General features: G+C 36.6%; 1 protein-coding gene across 12 annotated transcripts in view; it reads left to right on the forward strand.

Moving 5' to 3' along the window:
* Window positions 1-16,430, forward strand: part of LOC306856850 (sodium/calcium exchanger 1-like) — a 41,778-nt gene extending 25,348 nt beyond the window's left edge. For 2 of the 12 annotated variants that reach the window (XM_079396346.1, XM_079396345.1), the window contains exons 3-10: window positions 3,292-3,398; window positions 6,910-6,930; window positions 7,377-7,394; window positions 8,855-8,923; window positions 10,008-10,135; window positions 10,850-10,949; window positions 12,456-12,728; window positions 15,796-16,430. In XM_079396346.1, coding sequence (XP_079252472.1) covers window positions 3,292-3,398; window positions 6,910-6,930; window positions 7,377-7,394; window positions 8,855-8,923; window positions 10,008-10,135; window positions 10,850-10,949; window positions 12,456-12,728; window positions 15,796-16,172 — 1,093 coding nt within the window. In that variant the 3' untranslated portion in view covers window positions 16,173-16,430. Of the gene's footprint in view, window positions 1-3,291; window positions 3,399-3,850; window positions 3,955-6,909; window positions 6,931-7,376; window positions 7,395-7,513; window positions 7,529-8,854; window positions 8,924-10,007; window positions 10,136-10,849; window positions 10,950-12,455; window positions 12,729-15,795 lie in introns of those variants that run through there. The other 10 variants (XM_079396343.1, XM_079396340.1, XM_079396344.1 and 7 more) reach the window with 10 other exon arrangements.
* The last annotated feature ends 1,459 nt before the right edge of the window (window positions 16,431-17,889 follow it).

The following is a 17,889-nucleotide window of genomic DNA, read 5'->3' on the forward strand; positions in this document are numbered from 1 at the left end:
GTTGACTAAACTAAAAAATTTAAGTCAGCGGGGGTAACAAATTATTGAAACAAATTATGAGTTGAAACAACGTTGAAACAACCATTTTTTTTTTTTTTTTTACAGCGATTACGCTATAGCCCCCAAATTCGGCATTCGAGGAGTGCAGATATTTGCCCCAAACACAATGAAATATTTTACTTTCGTGAAACTTTGCTTATTTTACTCTGGTTGAGTCTGTGTGCTGCTTGATGGCACACAATATTTCATAAATAGGCTTCTTGTAAAAAGTGATAAATTGGCTTAACTTGAAAAAATTTAGTAATTATTAAAATTATTAAGTAATTAATAAAATTAGTAAAATTATTAAGTAATTAATAATAAAAAAGTATAAGTTATGTGAATTGTCAAGTTCACTTAGCTTTTTTAAAAATTATTATTTACTTAAAAAAATTTGAGGAAACCCGTTGCTTAAAATTATTAAGTTAAGTCAGCATCACTTTTTACAGTGAAGTATTCTTTTGAAACTTTTAAAAACACTCCATCTTATGATAGAAGAAAAGTGTTTTAGGATTTAGTAAATTATGTAAACATACTGTCTGGCACTGTTACACATTAAACAAGTCATAATACAACACAGTTCAGCATGCCTTTGGGGCCGGGCCATGTAAACCCTTACTATTACATAAACCTATACTATGTACACAGAGACATGCTATGGCACTGTGTTCCGCAGGGCTTTGTCTCTATCAGTTTATCAGTCTGTGGTTTGAGTCATTACAGGCTGTCAGTCACAGAACGAGCAACCTGCCTGCTCTATACGTATTAAAATGATAAATATGTGCCTAATGTAATGAAATGTTATAGAATGCATTCTAGATTAGGTTTGTTTTCGAAAATACTAGGGTCATTTTACAAAACGAATGCTATTTGTGTTCTTCACATAAACGTGTAAACAGTCAAAAGTAGTTGATGCCAGCTTTTACTGTGTTAATGTGGACATTTTCTTCGAACTAATATATTTTTGGATTATATTTTAGATCATATTTTCATGAAAATACCCTTTTTAGCTTGTCCCCATCTATTGTCTTGCTCTAATAAATATCCACATTTTGAAAACAAAATACACTTCCTAAATAATAATAATAATAATTCAAAACTTAAAACGTATCCTCTTTTTATCACTTTTCTTATGGTTTGTCGTTAGCTAAATGGTGTGTTTAATCTTAAATTTTCAACTTCATTACTGTGATTGTGTATATTAAACAGTTGAAAATTGAATGTTTGTAGATCATCTTTAAAGCAGTTTGAACCTTGAGGCTAATTAAAGTGTTAACATGTATTGAAAATGTAAATATTTAGCTTGAGATGGAATTTAAAACACTTTGACATATTATGTGCCTGACAGAATGTTTAAAATCTTATTCAAATGTTCTTTAAAAATCACCTTGTCACGCGGAAAGAGGCACCCATTTCATAGAAACACTCACTACGCTTTTCCAGTCTCTGTGTTGTTGTCTAGCAGAGGTGTGCTGGTGACTTTGTGACAAGCGGAGCTTATGTGCCCACAGACAGGAGGAAGGGTTTATTTTGAGCACATGCCTGGATGAACGTAGAGAGTATTTCAAGGGACGTGTTTTAGCTTTCTGTCTGATCTGTCTTAGTCTTAGCCTAAGATGACACGCCCCCTGGCCGCCCACAGGCTGTTCGCTGATTATCTAATGCATGTTGCACACATGAATAGCAAAAGCTGGCTAAAACTGGCAGACGTAATCTAATTTTAAACAATTTCTGCATGATTTGATCTGAAATATGTCCATCAGACAAACCCTTCCTCCTGACCCAAAAATTAAAATTTGCTGTAAATGTACTCAGCCTTATCCAAGATGTAGCCTAGATGAGTTGGTTTCTTCATCAGAATAGATTTGGAGAATTTTAGCATTGCATCACTTGCTCACCAGTGGATCCTCTGCGGTGAATGGGTGCCGTCAAAATGAGAGTCCAAACAGCTGATGAAAACGTCATAATGAAGTAATCCACACAACTCCAGTCCATCAATTAATTTCTTGCGAAGTTAAACATTGTCTTTGTAAGAAAAAAATGTACTTTATACTGTCACTTCTGGCCAAAATATGAGTTCATAATCATAATTGCGCTTCTTCCAGTAAAAACGTCCATGCCCCTTTGTCCTCGCACATCAAAATCCATTTTCGCTTGTAATCAATACTTGATCTGTGCATATTTCGTTCATGAGATACAGACAAGAAAACGTCGGCAACTTGATGATACTGGACTGGACACAGGACTCATATTTTAGCTAGAAGCAGGATTGAAACTGGATTTGTGTGGGTTACTTGTGGATTATTGTGATGCTTTTATCAGCTGTTTAGACTCAGTCTGATGGCACCCATTCACTGCAGATGATCCGTTGGTGAGCAAGTGATGTAATACTAAATTTCTCCAAATCTGTTCTGATGAAGAAAAAAACTCATCGGCACCTTAGATGGCCTGAGAGTGAGACTACATTTTCAGCAAATGTTTCAGCAATTTTTAGGTGAACTGCTCCATTAAATTTATTTATGTATTTATTTTTTGGGCAGTGGCTTGTTAAAGTGCATTGTGTAATGGTTAAAGTAAATTGATACCTTTTTAAAAAGTAACAATAAAGGGAGATGGAGGGAGAGCCTGCTGGTGTATTATTCTCAAAACCAGACAGAAGCACTTAAAGGGCTTTTAGGCCAGTATATTCCAGTAAACACAGCTGTGATTGTAGATCATTTTTCAAATGCTTGCCCCTGACTCTCTCATATTATATTATGTATTCTGCTCAATGTGAGTGTGAGCATATAAAACAGTCAATGGATAGGTAAAAATATGCACAGCATGTGCAGATGAGCAATTCATTCAGACTGACCACAATATGTCACAGAGAGTTTTCAGTTTTCTTCAGGGAATGAATCATATATTTTTTCTCTAATAAATCACTTATTTTTTTATTTATTTTAAAAAAAGAAATAAAAAGAAATTCCCATACATTGTATGAAAAATCACATTATGGATATCCTGCATAACAGCTCCTGTTGTGTTCAACAACAACAAACTAAATAATAATAATGATGACAGTTTTATTTTTTGAGTGCACTGAACATTTTAACAACTTTTTATGTTGTCCATACTCTTTCATTTTGCTTCTCTTTGCTTTTGGTTATTTCTCTAGCATGTTTTACTCTATTCTTCCACTCTTTGCCTTTCTTTGTGCCTCTCTCATGTCTGCAATCTTGTGCTCTTTTTCTTTCTCTCTTTCTCTTTCAGCAAAACTATTCAGATCAGTATAATCGATGACGAGGAGTATGAAAAGAATAAGAACTTCTTCCTGGAGATTGGAGAGCCACAATTGGTGGAAATGAGTGAGAGAAAAGGTGGGATGTCGTCTTCCCCTGGTCCCACTGCCCTAAAACAGCCTCGGTGTGCTTCCATCTTCTGGGCTGAACAGGAAGTGTTAATAATATGTAAAGCCAACAGGCCAAAGAATCTCTGCGAGTTGGCCTACAACATCTCTAGACCTAACGTATGCGTAAAATAGTATCTGATCTAGTTACTCTTATCTCAGTGGCCTTATGTGACCCAAAATTTTATTCAATTCTATACAGTTCTTGACTTCTGAAGAGGAGGATGCATAATAATTTCTCCATTACAAGATTCTGGAGCAAATTTGACAGATGAATCAAATAAGAAAAGAGGGTCTTGTGTCATAATTATTGATAGATTTGATTGGCTCATTTACTTGCTGCTTTGAGGCATCTGATATGCCTAAAATTGAACACACAAGCACACTTCATACCTCAAATGTGATTTTATGTTCCCCCCACAGGAATTCCATAAAGGTTAAAATTCTTGACCATGAGGAGTATGACAAGCATGCAAACTTCTTCATAGAGCTGCAGGAACCAGAATGGAGGAGGAGGGGATGGACAGGTGAAAGATAGTAAAGAAACTAGCCTTTTTCTGTCTCTGCAGCTGCCTTTATTCTGGCTTTCCCTTCCTCCGCTCCTCCTTCAAAGCTGATCCTCTACTTTTGTTCTACTGTTGCAATAATGCCGTTTTCTTCCTGTTTGCTGCTCAATTTCAGTGGATTTATCTTCCATGTTCCCTCCTGGCCAAAGGTTAAGAGCTTTCTCAGAGAGTAGGCATAACTGGCTGACTTTTAATGTGAGGATTCTGTCCAGGACTAAAGCTGTAGGGACAGTTTCTTCAGGCCAGGATGGGGCAAGGGCAATTGAAACCATAATGAGCAGCAGATACATGGGTTTCGTGCCAAATTCCATGCGCCTATGAGATTTCTTTTTTTTTTCTGACAGAAAAAGATTGATTCAGCAATAGAAAACAATAAGTTTTTTGTTGACATTTTTTAAATGTCAGATTTTTTTCATATAAATTTTTCAATGTTTTAGGGCTGTCAATTGAATTAAAAATCGAATAGAATTACGTTATGCTCACTAATTCATCTAATTAATCACAATGAATCCCCTAAATTAAGATCATTTAAGACATTGTGGCAGTCATATATACGTATATATATATATATATATATATCTTTATATATATATATATATATATATATATATGTTGTTGATATTTATATTTGTTATATCTCAGTCCATTTATCTTAATCCAGTAAATCAAGTTTATCAATCTGCTGAAGTGAAATGTTATTTTAAAACATTAAAGTAGAACTTTATGAGGTGGAATTGCTCTATTAGTTGGAAAATTACAATATTTTGACTTTTAAGTATAGGTCAAGGGACATTGCTATTGTTATTAATTAATTAATTAATTAATTAAACCAAATGAATATGTTCAATTGAATGTCCTACTATGTGCACTAATGTTCAAAAGTTTGGTGTCAGTATGATTTTTTTAAACAATGTACAGTGCCTTGCGAAAGTATTCATACCCCTTTATTTTTTCACATTTTGTTATGATGTTGCCTTATGTTAATGTGCTTTAAATTGCTTTTTTTCTACATCAATCTACACTCCATACACTATAATGGTAAAGTTTTTAACATCAAACTTAATTGATTCCATTGCATAAGTATTCATACCCTTATCTGGGACAGTTGGAACTTAGCTCAGGAGCATTTATATTGCTCATAGATGTTACTAGACTTCGAGTGAAGTTAATCTGTGGCAAATTCAACTGAATGGGTATGATTTGGAAAGACACACGTCTTAATAAAATGTCTAACAGCTGATAATGCATATCAGAGCAAAAGCCCTGAGGTCAAAAGAACTGCCTGTAGAGCTCAGAAACAGGTTTGCGTCAAGCCACACATCTGGGGAAGAGTTCAGAAAAACATTCTGCTTCATTGAAGGGTCACAGAAGCATATAGTCTCTGTTACCCTTAATTTGTCAGGATTGTGAACTGTTTTGTGCGTGTTTTGCTCCCCATGTGTTCCCTGTGACCCAGTTTTTCCTTCATGTTCATTGTGTTAATTTGACTCCAGGTGTATCTCGTTCCTCCCTGATTGTCCTGTGTATTTAGGTCTTCTCCATTCAGTTAGCGTTTGTCAGTTCTGAATGTCTTTCCATGTGTTCCTGTGTCTCCTACGTGTGTGGACTATTAAAGACCGTGTTTTTGAAGTACTCCTCACTCCCTCGTTCCTTGCTCCCTGGTAAAGTGTGACATAATGGAAGAAGTTTGAAACAACCAGGATTCTTCTTAGAGCTGGCCTCCTGGCCAAACTGACCAATTGATGGAGAAGGACTCTGGTTAGAGTGACCAAGAACCTGATGGTCACTCTAATTGAACTCCACGATCATATGTGGAGATAAAAGAAATCTACAGAAGGACAAACATCACTGCAACACTCCACCGATCTGGGCTTTATGGCGGTGTGGCAAGACTTGTCTCAGTGAAGACACAAGAAAACACACTTAGAATTTGCAAAAAAAGCACATAAAGGACCCTCAGACTGCGAGAAAAAAGATTCTCTGGTCTGATGAACTTCAATTCCAAGCATCATGTTTGAAGGAAACCAGCTCTGCTCATCACCTGCAGAGTACCATCCCAAAAGTAAAGTATGCTGGTAGCGGCCTCATGCTGTGGGGCAGTTTTTCAGCAGCGGGGACTGAGGGACTCATCAGAGTAGAAGAAAAGCTGAATGCACCAAAATATTGAGATTAATGAAAACTTAATGAAAACTCAGTCCAGAGCATTCAGAACTTCAGACTGGGCAAAAGCTTCTTCCAACAGGACAATGACACCAAACACACAGCAAGCGTGGCTTATAGACAACTCTGTGAATGTCCTTGAGTGGCCCAGCCATAGCCTGGACTTGAACCCAGTCAAATATTTCTGGAGAAACCTGAAAATGTTCATCTGCCCCATCCCACCTGACAGAGCTTGAGAGGTGAAGAGATGAGAAGAATGGCAGATAATTGGCAAATGCTGATGAGCAAATCTTGTCGCATCAAACAAAAAAGACTTGAGGCTGTAAAGGTGCTTCAGCTTTAGTTAAGGGTTTGAATACTTATGCAATTCACTTATTTCAGTTTTTTTTTTTTTTTATAAATTTCCGCAGTTGTGACGATTCTGTCTTTGCTCTGTCTTTATGGTGTACGAAGTGTAGACTGATGTAGAAAAAAAAGTAATTAAAGCAGTTTAACAAAAGGAAACAACATAAAACGTGAAAATAATGAAGGGGTATGAATACTTTCACAAGGCACTGTACTTTTAAGAAAATAAAGAAAGTAAGAACAATTGTTACACAAGATATATATTTAAAATAAATACAAATTTCTTGCACACCAACTCTGTCTGTGTTACTCTGTTGGCTCATTCATAATAATTTTACTCTGTCTTTATCTCCATTTTTTTATTTTATTTTGTTTTTTTTGTCCTGTCTCTTCTTCATTTGTCTACATCAGCTATGTTGCTGCATGAATGTGGTAAGCTGTCTCTTTTTTCGCTGCTCTTTATTTCTGTAAATCCCTTTCTGTAAATCAAATGTTCAGCTCATCACATGAGGATGCAGATGTTTATTTGTTAATATGTACAAGCTCTTTGTTCAAATTTAATCAAACATTGTCTGCTGATGCTGATAAGATCACCCACCAAACTGGTTCCTTTTTCACTCTCCATGCTGCAAAGACTAGACCACTTTCCATGCTGGTTGCTAATTGACCTCCATGCCAGTTAATATTATATGCTGGTTAATATTATTTTGGTGCTGGTCAAGCTGGTGAAACAGCATAACCAACAATCAAATTATGCTAACACGTATTTACACATTCATTTGGGCCTATACCAACATAATTTCTATCTTTATTCAAATCTGTAAAACATGTAATGAACAAAGAGTGAGTTCATTTTTGCTGTGTTTTTATGATTTTAGGTGGATTCGTTAAGACAGGTACAGTAATATTTCACTGGAACTGCTCAGCTAACTCATTACAAGCTACTTAAGCTAACTTGCTTAGCTAACCAAGTCATAGATTTAATATTTTTGATGATAATCTTTTTTTTTGATAGATAAGAAGCTTTATGGTAAGAGATTAAATGTTACTTTTCACCTAGTTGAAGACTAAATATAACATTGGGTGTGTTTAGTAACTGGTTTGCTTGATGATGAGCCGGAGTCTTTGTTTGTCACTCTAAACTAGACGCTTGGTGTGTTTGCTTGATAGGCTCATTTATGCAAATAGGACCAGAGATAGATACTAAGTATCTAATTTGCTTTGCTTTCTTTCCTGTTAAGCAACTTTCACAGCAAAAATACTTTACATGACCAGTCAACTAGTGATTTGATTTTGCTTGTCATGACTGTGTCTGAAAATAATGACTACAGTGCTACTTTTTTGGTATCAATTGATTCATAAATGGGGGGAAAATGCAATAACTTCAGTTTCTGAAACTAACTTGCCTGTGGACTCAATTAAAACATTATTACGATCTAATTTTCAAGTTGCATACAAAGCACTAAGTTAAGATTTATTTATTTCGCAGTGCCCTGAACCTGCTAGAATATGCTGATTGTTTTGAAGTGCCACAATTGCTGCATGCCACAAAGTTTCACAAAGATATTGTGGGATGGGCAACAACACAACCCACTGTCACCTATCCAGTAACCGTCATTGGCATTGCTCCCAAAAGCAAATGGGCTGGTTCCTAATGAGAATGCATAGCTTGTCTGCCTTAAGCTAACGTGTCAGTGCTTTCGTAACTGTCTTGTCAAACTTGCTCAACTGTGACAGCACGCATATTGATTCTCCAAAGAAAACATTTACACTTTGAATACTGTCTCCAAGGATTGTCTGTTGCTGAAAAAATTAATCACTGAGAGAACAGTGCATACTAAAATTAGCAGACTGAATGAATTCTATTCAGGCAAAGGTGTGGTTGATTTTACTTACTAGAAGTTGACATCACGTCTTGTCGTAAAACTACAGTTGTCCAATAATTATTACATAATCAGAGTGTTCATTATCTTAATTATAGCCTTTATGACATTTTTATAAGTATAGGCTTACAAATATAACCTCAAATAATTACTTTTTTGATATATTTCATTATAATATGTAATTATTTCATTAAATGACTTCATTAATTCTGTTTATTATATATATATATATATATATATATATATATATATATATATATATATATATACTTTGTACACTGTAATGTCTATCAAAATATAATATATCAAATAAGCAATTAGTGTTTGCACTCTTCTTTCAAGTGATAATTAATATTTTGTCATCTGCTTTATAAAAATATATTAGTTGTGCACCATCATAGATAGGCTAAATCTACGTAGCTCTGTTAGCATCTGTGCTAACACTGTTCAGTGAATGTGTTTGGGCTCATCAGGCAGGGATGTGTACCGGAAAGTGCAAGGTAGAGACAAACCAATCCCCTCCACCATTATCAGCATCACAGGTATTCACTTCCTCTCCTCTTCATCCATTTCTCTTTCTTTTCCTTAATTCATTCTTAATTCATTTGTCACTATAAATATGTGATATTATATGGTGTGTGCATATATGGTTTGAGCCAATTAACCCAACATCTTGTTTCATAAAGTGATTGTGAGGTACTAAACAGATAATAGATCATCAGCTCATTAGTGTAACATGCAAGAGCTATAGTATTTACTTCACAGGTTTGGAAGAATATGTTGAATGCTAAACGCATGCATTTAATCACATGAAACATGTTTTTAATCAATGTAACATGCTGATAGACTTGGATGGAACTGTTTTATTGTGTTATCTTAAAGGTATGGTGGCCCAGTAGTCCACAACACAATGAAATTAGCACAACACAATGGAAACAAGCTGCAACAAATTAGCACAACACAACAAAATTAGTTCTATGCCTTGTGTTGTGGCGATTTTTTTTTAGTGTTGTGCAGTACTGGGCCACATATTGTTTACCCAACAATTAGAAAAATGTCATCCTAATGCATTTCTGACAATTTCTTCTCAACCCCCACACCCCCTCCCCCTTTTATCACTTTCCTTGTATGGAAAGCAGAAGCTTGAACATGCTGATCTTCTTTTGGGTTTCACAGAAGAAAGAAAATAATAGTGGGCTGGAGCAACTTGGGAGTGACAGCACTTTCTTTTTTGGGCGCACTGTTCCCTTAAATATCTTTTATCAATTATCCATTCAATATTTTAGAGTAGTAAATGATGTTGTAATTTTAAACCTTGCAAAAGGTCCACGTCTTCAAACATGTTTTCAAGTCCAGATTGACAGCATTGCATTCTCACGCGTCAGCCAGTATAGCATAGCCCACATTGCGGATGTTATGGGGGGTTTTTTATACCCTGCAAATGATATAATCGTACACGTCTTCATGTTTGTTCACTGGAAATGAGTAGCGTCATGTGAGCGAGCCAATTGTTTTAATGCATTTATAAATTTCATGAAAGAGTCCCTGCTACTTACCATCTCTTTGGGGTTTTTTTCCCATCAAATTTTCTGTTCCTCTCTTGCTATGTCTGTCTCTCTCTCTCAGAGGACGGGGAAGAAGAGACCCTGACTAAAAAAGAGAAGGATGAGAGGCGTATTGCTGAAATGGGTCGCCCGACACTGGGTGAACATGTGAAACTTGAAGTAATCATTGAGGAGTCCTATGAGTTTAAGGTACCTTTTCTGCTCGTGAAGAATCTGTCATGAAAAATGCATTCAGACATCCATCTGTGTTCACACACGCATTTACTTTGAGGTCGAGCGATGGCATTTGAAGCACGAATGAGGGCTTAGAAGTCCTTGAAGGACAGAGCATCTGGACATGAGCGATGCTATCCTGTCCTACTGAAGTAGCCGCAGCTGGAGACCATTCAACATTTCATTGCTTTTCAGATACAGCAGACATGTGCAGAGCTATTACCGCAACCTTTCAGACTACCTGTCACTTTATACATGTTAACAGTGTCCACTTTCCATCTCTAATTCACCTCTTCGGTTCTCTCCTGCACTGCTTCTGTGCATCATAGGGGTTATTAGTTTACTTCATGTCTGTCAGATTAATTTGGTTGGCCTCAAAGCGAAATGATTTCCTCGTATCCTGAAGATTTGACTGAATTGCACAGAATTTTGATGTTCTGCTGGTATAATACTCACTACAACCTTAATAGTCGAAAGGCAATGCCGTCCAGACAAATCAGTTTCTGGGCTGTAATGAATACGATTTTGGATTCTAGCTGGCAGGTTTCTCGCTGGCTGCGCTACAGGAAGACCTTTATTGGAAATCTTTTTCCTAATCTGAAAAATCTAATGTTAGAAAATGAGCCTTTGTAAAGCATTAAACGTTTTACATTTTGTTATCATAGTTGTAATGATTTTAACCCCTTCCAGAGCACAGTCGACAAACTCATAAAGAAAACCAACTTGGCCCTTTTGGTTGGTACTAACAGCTGGAGAGACCAGTTTGTAGAGGCCATCACTGTCAGCTCAGGTGAGTCACTGAGAAAATGCCGTCATTTTCTCCATTAACTGCCTACATACTGTAAACACAATCATTACACAATCCTCTGCAGACTTGACATGACAGATTTGACAGTTGGGATGCTAGAAAACACGGCTATTTTGCTGTTTCATCTCTGAAAGACATGTAATTGCTGCTCAATCACTGTGCTAATTTGGCCACATATATTTAATTAGCGCACCATTGCAATTTAAAATGTGTTGGTGCTGAATGCCTGTTTGTAGCCAGACTGAAGTGCAATTAAATGTTTCATTAAATCTACAGAGTGTCAATCATAGCAGTGCCGGAGAGAGAAGATAATCATAATTTGCTTTTTTTCCTCATGCGCAGACAGCTCTCAGTATAAATTTGAAGTTTCCAAGAACCTGTTTAATCTTGAATATTTTCCCTCCTTTCTCTGTCATTAAAACTTTATGTATTTATTTATTTTTTTATATTTATAATTCTATTTTTGCAGGTGTTTTTTTTTTTTTCTTCTTTTTTAAATATGTTATTTTATGATGTATTCTTTAACATATTTATTATTATTTATAATTTTTCAAGAATATATCATTTAATATTATATATGCTTCTTTGTGTCTTTTTTTTTTTTTTGCTAAATGTTAAGTTTGGTTGTGCAATAATTGTGATTTTTAACAGCAACTCTGTCTTTAACAGGGAGAAGAAAAAAAAAATACATTTGTGGGTTTGGTTTTTACCCAGAATTCTTCTGCCATCAGTCAAGCTCACTACGGGCATAACCAAACACAAGCCATGCCATTCTCATCTCTAAAATGTCAAGGCCTTTTGCTTTCACCCTCCGTCCACACGGTTTTTGAAGTGTCTTTCGTCATGAAGCACAGCATATTAATAAGGAATGTGTGGACGCAAAGCTCTGTGACTCTGTGTGTTTTGCCACACACACACATGCAGTCAGGCACATACACAAGCACTCATTCTGACAGGCTTGACTGAAGCTGACAGAGATTATTAGTGCAGCCTGAGCCAAGAGGAGAGAGAAAGACCAAGGGAGGAAGATCATAATCTAAATTCCTGGGGAATATTTCTCATAATTAGACATTAGGTGGTTTATAGAAGGCTGGCTTACTCTGCAGCACTCCAGTTGTGAACCAAAATGAACTTCCTTTGTTATGTTGACACTGTATTATGTAAAAGATTCATCCTTTACATTCACAATATAGCACCACCTCTTATTGTTTTTTTTTATTATTCCTGCCTGTTTTGATATAAGATGTTTTAATTAGTGTGATATTTGATGAAGCAGAGATGATACTGGACTTCCAGTCATCTGAGCTTCATTCTGCGGTTCTGCCTCCTCTGATTTATAAGATTTGATTGGTGTCAGCCATTCTGTGTAACAGTGATATGCTTATCACACACTGATGTTCCCTGGAGTAAGAGGACAGCCTATCTCTTCACAGGAAACAAACAACCAATCCATAATTCAAATCTTCTCTCCTTTTTTCTGCTCCTAAGGGGATGATGATGATGATGAGTGTGGGGAAGAAAAGATGCCATCTTGCTTTGACTACGTCATGCACTTCCTGACTGTGTTCTGGAAGGTTCTGTTTGCGCTCGTGCCACCCACTGATTACTGGAATGGCTGGGCGTGTTTCATCGTATCAATCATCATGATTGGTGTCCTCACTGCGTTCATTGGAGACCTGGCATCCCATTTTGGATGCACTATTGGCCTGAAAGACTCTGTAACTGCGGTTGTGTTTGTGGCGCTGGGAACCTCTGTGCCAGGTACTTGAAAACATATTTAAGTCACATTTCACCCCCAAATAAAATTTTAATTATATATTTAGTCCAAGAAAAATTAAAACCCGTTTCCTTTTTTTGGACCATTATGGTGTGAATTATGACATTAAGGCTCATAACAATTTTTTTCATCCCCCCCATCACCAAACACCAATGACTTATACATACAGTGGGGCAAATAAGTATTTGATACACTGCTGAATTTTCAAGTTTTCCCACTAACAAAGAATGGAGAGATCTGTAATTTTCATTGTAGATACACCTCAACTGTGAGAGACAGAATATAAAAAACTAAATCCAGAAAATCACATTGTATGATTTTTGAATAATTAATTTCCATTTTATTGCATGAAATAAGTATTTGATACAAAAGAAAAATAGAACTTAATATTTGGTACAGAAACCTTTGTTTTTTTATTTTGGCCCACCCCTCCATACAGGTCTTCTCCAGATCTTTCAGGTTTTGGGGCTGTTGCTGGGCAACACGGAGTTTCAGCTCCCTCCATAGATTTTCTATTGGGTTCAGGTCTGTAGACTGGCTAGGCCACTCCAGGACCTTGAAATGCTTCTTACGGAGCCACTCCTTTGTTGCACTTGCTGTGTGTTTGGGGTCATTGTCATGCTGGAAGACCCAGCCACGACCCATCTTCAATGCTCTTACTGAGGGAAGGAGGTTGTTGCCCAAAATCTCGCAATACATGGTCCCATCCATCCTCCCCTCAATTCGGTGCAGTCGTCCTGTCCCCTTTGCAGAAAAGCACCCCCAAAGCATGATGTTTCCACCCCCATGCTTCACGGTTGGGATGGTGTTCTTGGGATTGTACTCATCCTTCTTCCTCCAAACACAGCGAGTGGAGTTTATACCAAAAAGTTCTATTTTGGTCTCATCTGACCACATGACCTTCTCCCATGCTTCCTCTGCATCATCCAGATGGTCTTTGGCAAACTTCAGACGGGCCTGGACATGTGCTGGCTTGAGCAGGGGGACCTTACACGCGCTGCAGGATTTTAATCCATGACGGTGTAGTGTGTTACTAATGGTAACCGTTGAGACTGTGGTCCCAGCTCTCTTCAGGTCATTGACCAGGTCCTCCCGTGTAGTTCTAGGCTGATCCCTCACCTTTCTCAGGATCATTGATGCTCCACGAGGCGAGATCTTGCATGGAGCTCTAGTCCGAGGGAGATTGACAGTCATCTTGAATTTCTTCCATTTTCTAATAATTGCACCAACAGTTGTTGCCTTCTCACCAAGCTGTTTGCCTATTGTCCTGTAGCCCATCTCAGCCTTGTGCAGGTCTACAATTTTGTCTCTAGTGTCCTTAGACAGCTCTTTGGTCTTGCCCATATTGGAGAGATTGGAGTCTGATTGATTGAGTGTGTGAACAGGTGTCTTTTATACAGGTAACGAGTTCAAACAGGTGCAATTAATACAGGTAATGAGTGGAGGATAGGAGGGCTTCTTAAAGACAAACTAACAGGTCTGTGAGAGCCAGAATTCTTGCTGGTTGGTAGGTGATCAAATACGTATTTCATGCAATAAAATGGAAGTTAATTATTTAAAAATCATACAATGTGATTTTCTGGATCTTTTTTTATTTTCTGTCTCTCACAGTTGAGGTGTACATACGATGAAAATTACAGATCTCTCCATTCTTTGTAAGTGGGAAAACTTGAAAAATCAGCAGTGTATCAAATACTTATTTGCCCCACTGTATGTTATAAACTGTTGCAACAGAGATGGAAATAAAATTTTCAAATACATGAATCATGTTTCCATCTTTGTTTCTCAATCATGTTTCTCATCTTTGTTGCCACAGTTTTGGAAGTGCCTTTTTCTGTTCTAAAGAAGAGGGTGTCCTAATACTTCTGTCCATATTGTGTAGTACTTGGTAATGAGTTTTTGGCTCAAGGTCTGCATTTAAAGTCACACCAGAGCTAGGATCAGGACTTGGCTTTCTGCAGACCAGTCAAGTTGTTCCACACTGACTGAATCAATCATGTCTTTTTGAACCGTGCCTTATACACAGAGGCATTGTTATGTTACAATAGAAAAGGGTCCTGTCCAAACTGTTGCTATAAAATTAGAAGCACACAATTCCCTAGAATATCATTATATGTTTAAACATTAGGATGTGTACTCATGAAAATTACCAGAGTAGTCAAACATGTTCATTAGAAGAGACGTCCCAAAACTTTTGGCAATATAGTGTATACATATAGGTGCATGTACACACATGTTTAAAAATAGAAAATAAAATTTTTATTCAGCAAATATGCATTAAAATTATTGAAAGTGACAGTAGAGAATATATTACAGTATTACAATACAATAATTGTAATAATTGTATAACAAAGTTGTATTTCAAATAAATGCTGTTCTTTTGAACTATCTGTTAATCGAAGAATCCTAAAAAAGTTTTCAATGTTGCTACTAATAAGAAATGTTTCTTGAGCAGCAAATCAGCATATTAGAATAATTTCTGAAGGATCATGTTACACTGAAGACTGGAGTAATGATGCTGAAGATTTAGCTTTGCTGATATACAAATAAAAATGACATTTTAAAATATATTAAATATATTAAAATAGTAAATCATTTTTTTATTGTAAATGCTTTCTCACAATATTACTATTTTAGTATTTTTATTAAACAAATGCAGCCTTTGTGAGACTTCTCTCAAAAAGAAGACCCCAAACTTGGTAATGGTAGTGAATATTTAAAAATAATTCTTAAAAAATGTTTAAATATTTAAAAGAATAATATTAAAATAATAAATCAAATAAAAAATTTATATATCATTATTTTGTATTTGTTTAATTTAACTTTTTTACAGTGTTGGGAATTCAGGAGAGAAAATGTGTGCAACACCATAATACAAATGCTTAATGATCCTGAAAATTTGGAATTTGGGGCAAAATACGAGCTGAACATATTCTTTACAGATTTCATACAATGATTCATACAAGAGTCATCCATTTATTGATGCCTATTTTTGCAGCCTGACAATATTTCTTGCTTTCTGTCTTTCTCTCACCACCCCTTCAAAATCAGACACATTTGCTAGTAAAGTGGCAGCCACCCAGGATCAGTACGCTGACGCCTCCATCGGCAATGTGACGGGCAGCAACGCTGTGAATGTCTTTCTGGGCATCGGGTTGGCCTGGTCCATCGCTGCCATATTTCACCAGTCACAAGGCCAGTACTTCCGCGTGGACCCCGGCACGCTGGCGTTCTCCGTCACCCTGTTCACCATCTTTGCCTTCATCTGTGTCGCCGTCCTCATGTACCGCCGCCGGCCCGAGATTGGGGGAGAACTGGGTGGCCCAAAGACTCCCAAAATCCTCACTACGACATTGTTTTTCAGTCTCTGGCTGATGTACATCATCTTATCCTCCATGGAGGCCTATTGCATCATCAAAGGTTTCTAAATAAGGCAGGAGATGATGCCACAAACAGGATGCCGTCGTTAAAATCCTCATAAATAGGACTGACAGGAGGAAAAGTTTCCGAAGACAGCCGTAGAGGATCGCAGATGTTTTGTGTTGTCCATTATGGTTTATGTGCGTGATTTTTCTGCTCTTGCGCTAAAGCTTTTTTTTTTTTTTTTTACATTTTACATATTTGTTTGGTAAAGCTGTAAAAATTTCAGTTAAATAATCATATAGAAATGCTATTGATTTGGTTTGACTCAAATGACGCATAACATTCAGATGTCTTTTTTTGGTACAAAAACAAATGATCTTTGAAAAACATTTTGTTCCTCTGGTCACATAATACTTTAAAAGATCACTGTCATTTTAAATCTCATTCATATACTTGAAACATTTTGCAGGAGAGGAATGTTCAACAAGCAGAAATCGTAGCTCAAAATCTGTGGTTAAAGTTGAAAATTGCATTTTTGAACATACAAACGGGTGTTTCTAAACGACTAACGGCGTCATGAGACTTTCTTTCAGATATTAGGCAATTAAAGTGTAGCTTTGTGAGCATTTTAAGCTTTTATGGGATTTACATAGTTCAGTGTATTCAGTGTTTTCAAGTAACCTAAAAACAATCCTAAGCTTAAGGGAAAACTCTGTGCCACCTTCCAGCCTTGTTCCGTGGGACACTGACTCTTAGCTCAACTCCACAGACGTCCTATAGAAGCCACTTGCTGAGGATAGTCAAAAGTAATATTAAATGTATTGCAATGTGTTTTGTATGTTTTTTCATGGAGGTTTCCATATGTTTCTGGTTCAGGTAACAGTAGTTTTAGTACATACAATCAAATCCTATGTCTGTCTCAGCATTTAGACAAAAAGATTTATGAGAAAATGTTTTGACATTTGTACAAAAGCAAGGTCAGAATACATTGTCTTTATTCTTTTATTACTACTATATGAGAAATGCATGTTATCTCTCCTATATTTTTGCAACTTCTTCCCTTTATGAAGAAAAGATTTCACAAAGAACAACACACGTGTATGATAGAAAGTCAACTGTGACACCGGGAAACTAATCTTATTGTATATAGTGTTCAGTCTTCAAATAGAAAATTCAGGATGTTTCACTGTTTTTACCCATTTGAGGACACAGACACACTGGTAGAAGTTGTTTTCCTTTATTTTCACTCATTTTTGGTCAGGACATATCATTGTCCACACACGGGTGATGGCACTGTGTATCTACTCCAGCACAAGTCACTCGGTCCCCAGCCTCATTTACAGTACATTTTACAGATACATTGAAGTAGTTTTCCCTCGCTTGTGCGAGTGCTCAGTACATGTAAGTTTCATTTTGATTAATGTTATCTGTATGATAATACAACCTTTTTATTTATAACATTGTTTCAACAATTGGTTGTCTTTTTTTGTGTGTGGCACACTCAACAGAAGAATAATGCGCAATATATTATTGCCGTGTGTGGCCCCTACTTCCCCTCCACAACAACATATAAGTTTAGGACCTAATTAAAAAAGAAAAATTCTAATTCTAATCTAGAGTTTAGGCAAGGGTCTGTGTGTGTATTGATGATAATTTGGCGCCCCCTTGTGTCAGAATAATGGACAGTCCTGGTTTTGAACGACTGTGTAAACAAATCCTGCATATCCATGTTTTAGAATAATGCAAAATATTTCCATGACTTTTTCCAGCCATTTGTGAATA

Source organism: Barbus barbus (genome assembly GCF_936440315.1).
Source record: "Barbus barbus genome assembly, chromosome: 37".
Classification (NCBI taxonomy): domain Eukaryota; kingdom Metazoa; phylum Chordata; class Actinopteri; order Cypriniformes; family Cyprinidae; genus Barbus; species Barbus barbus.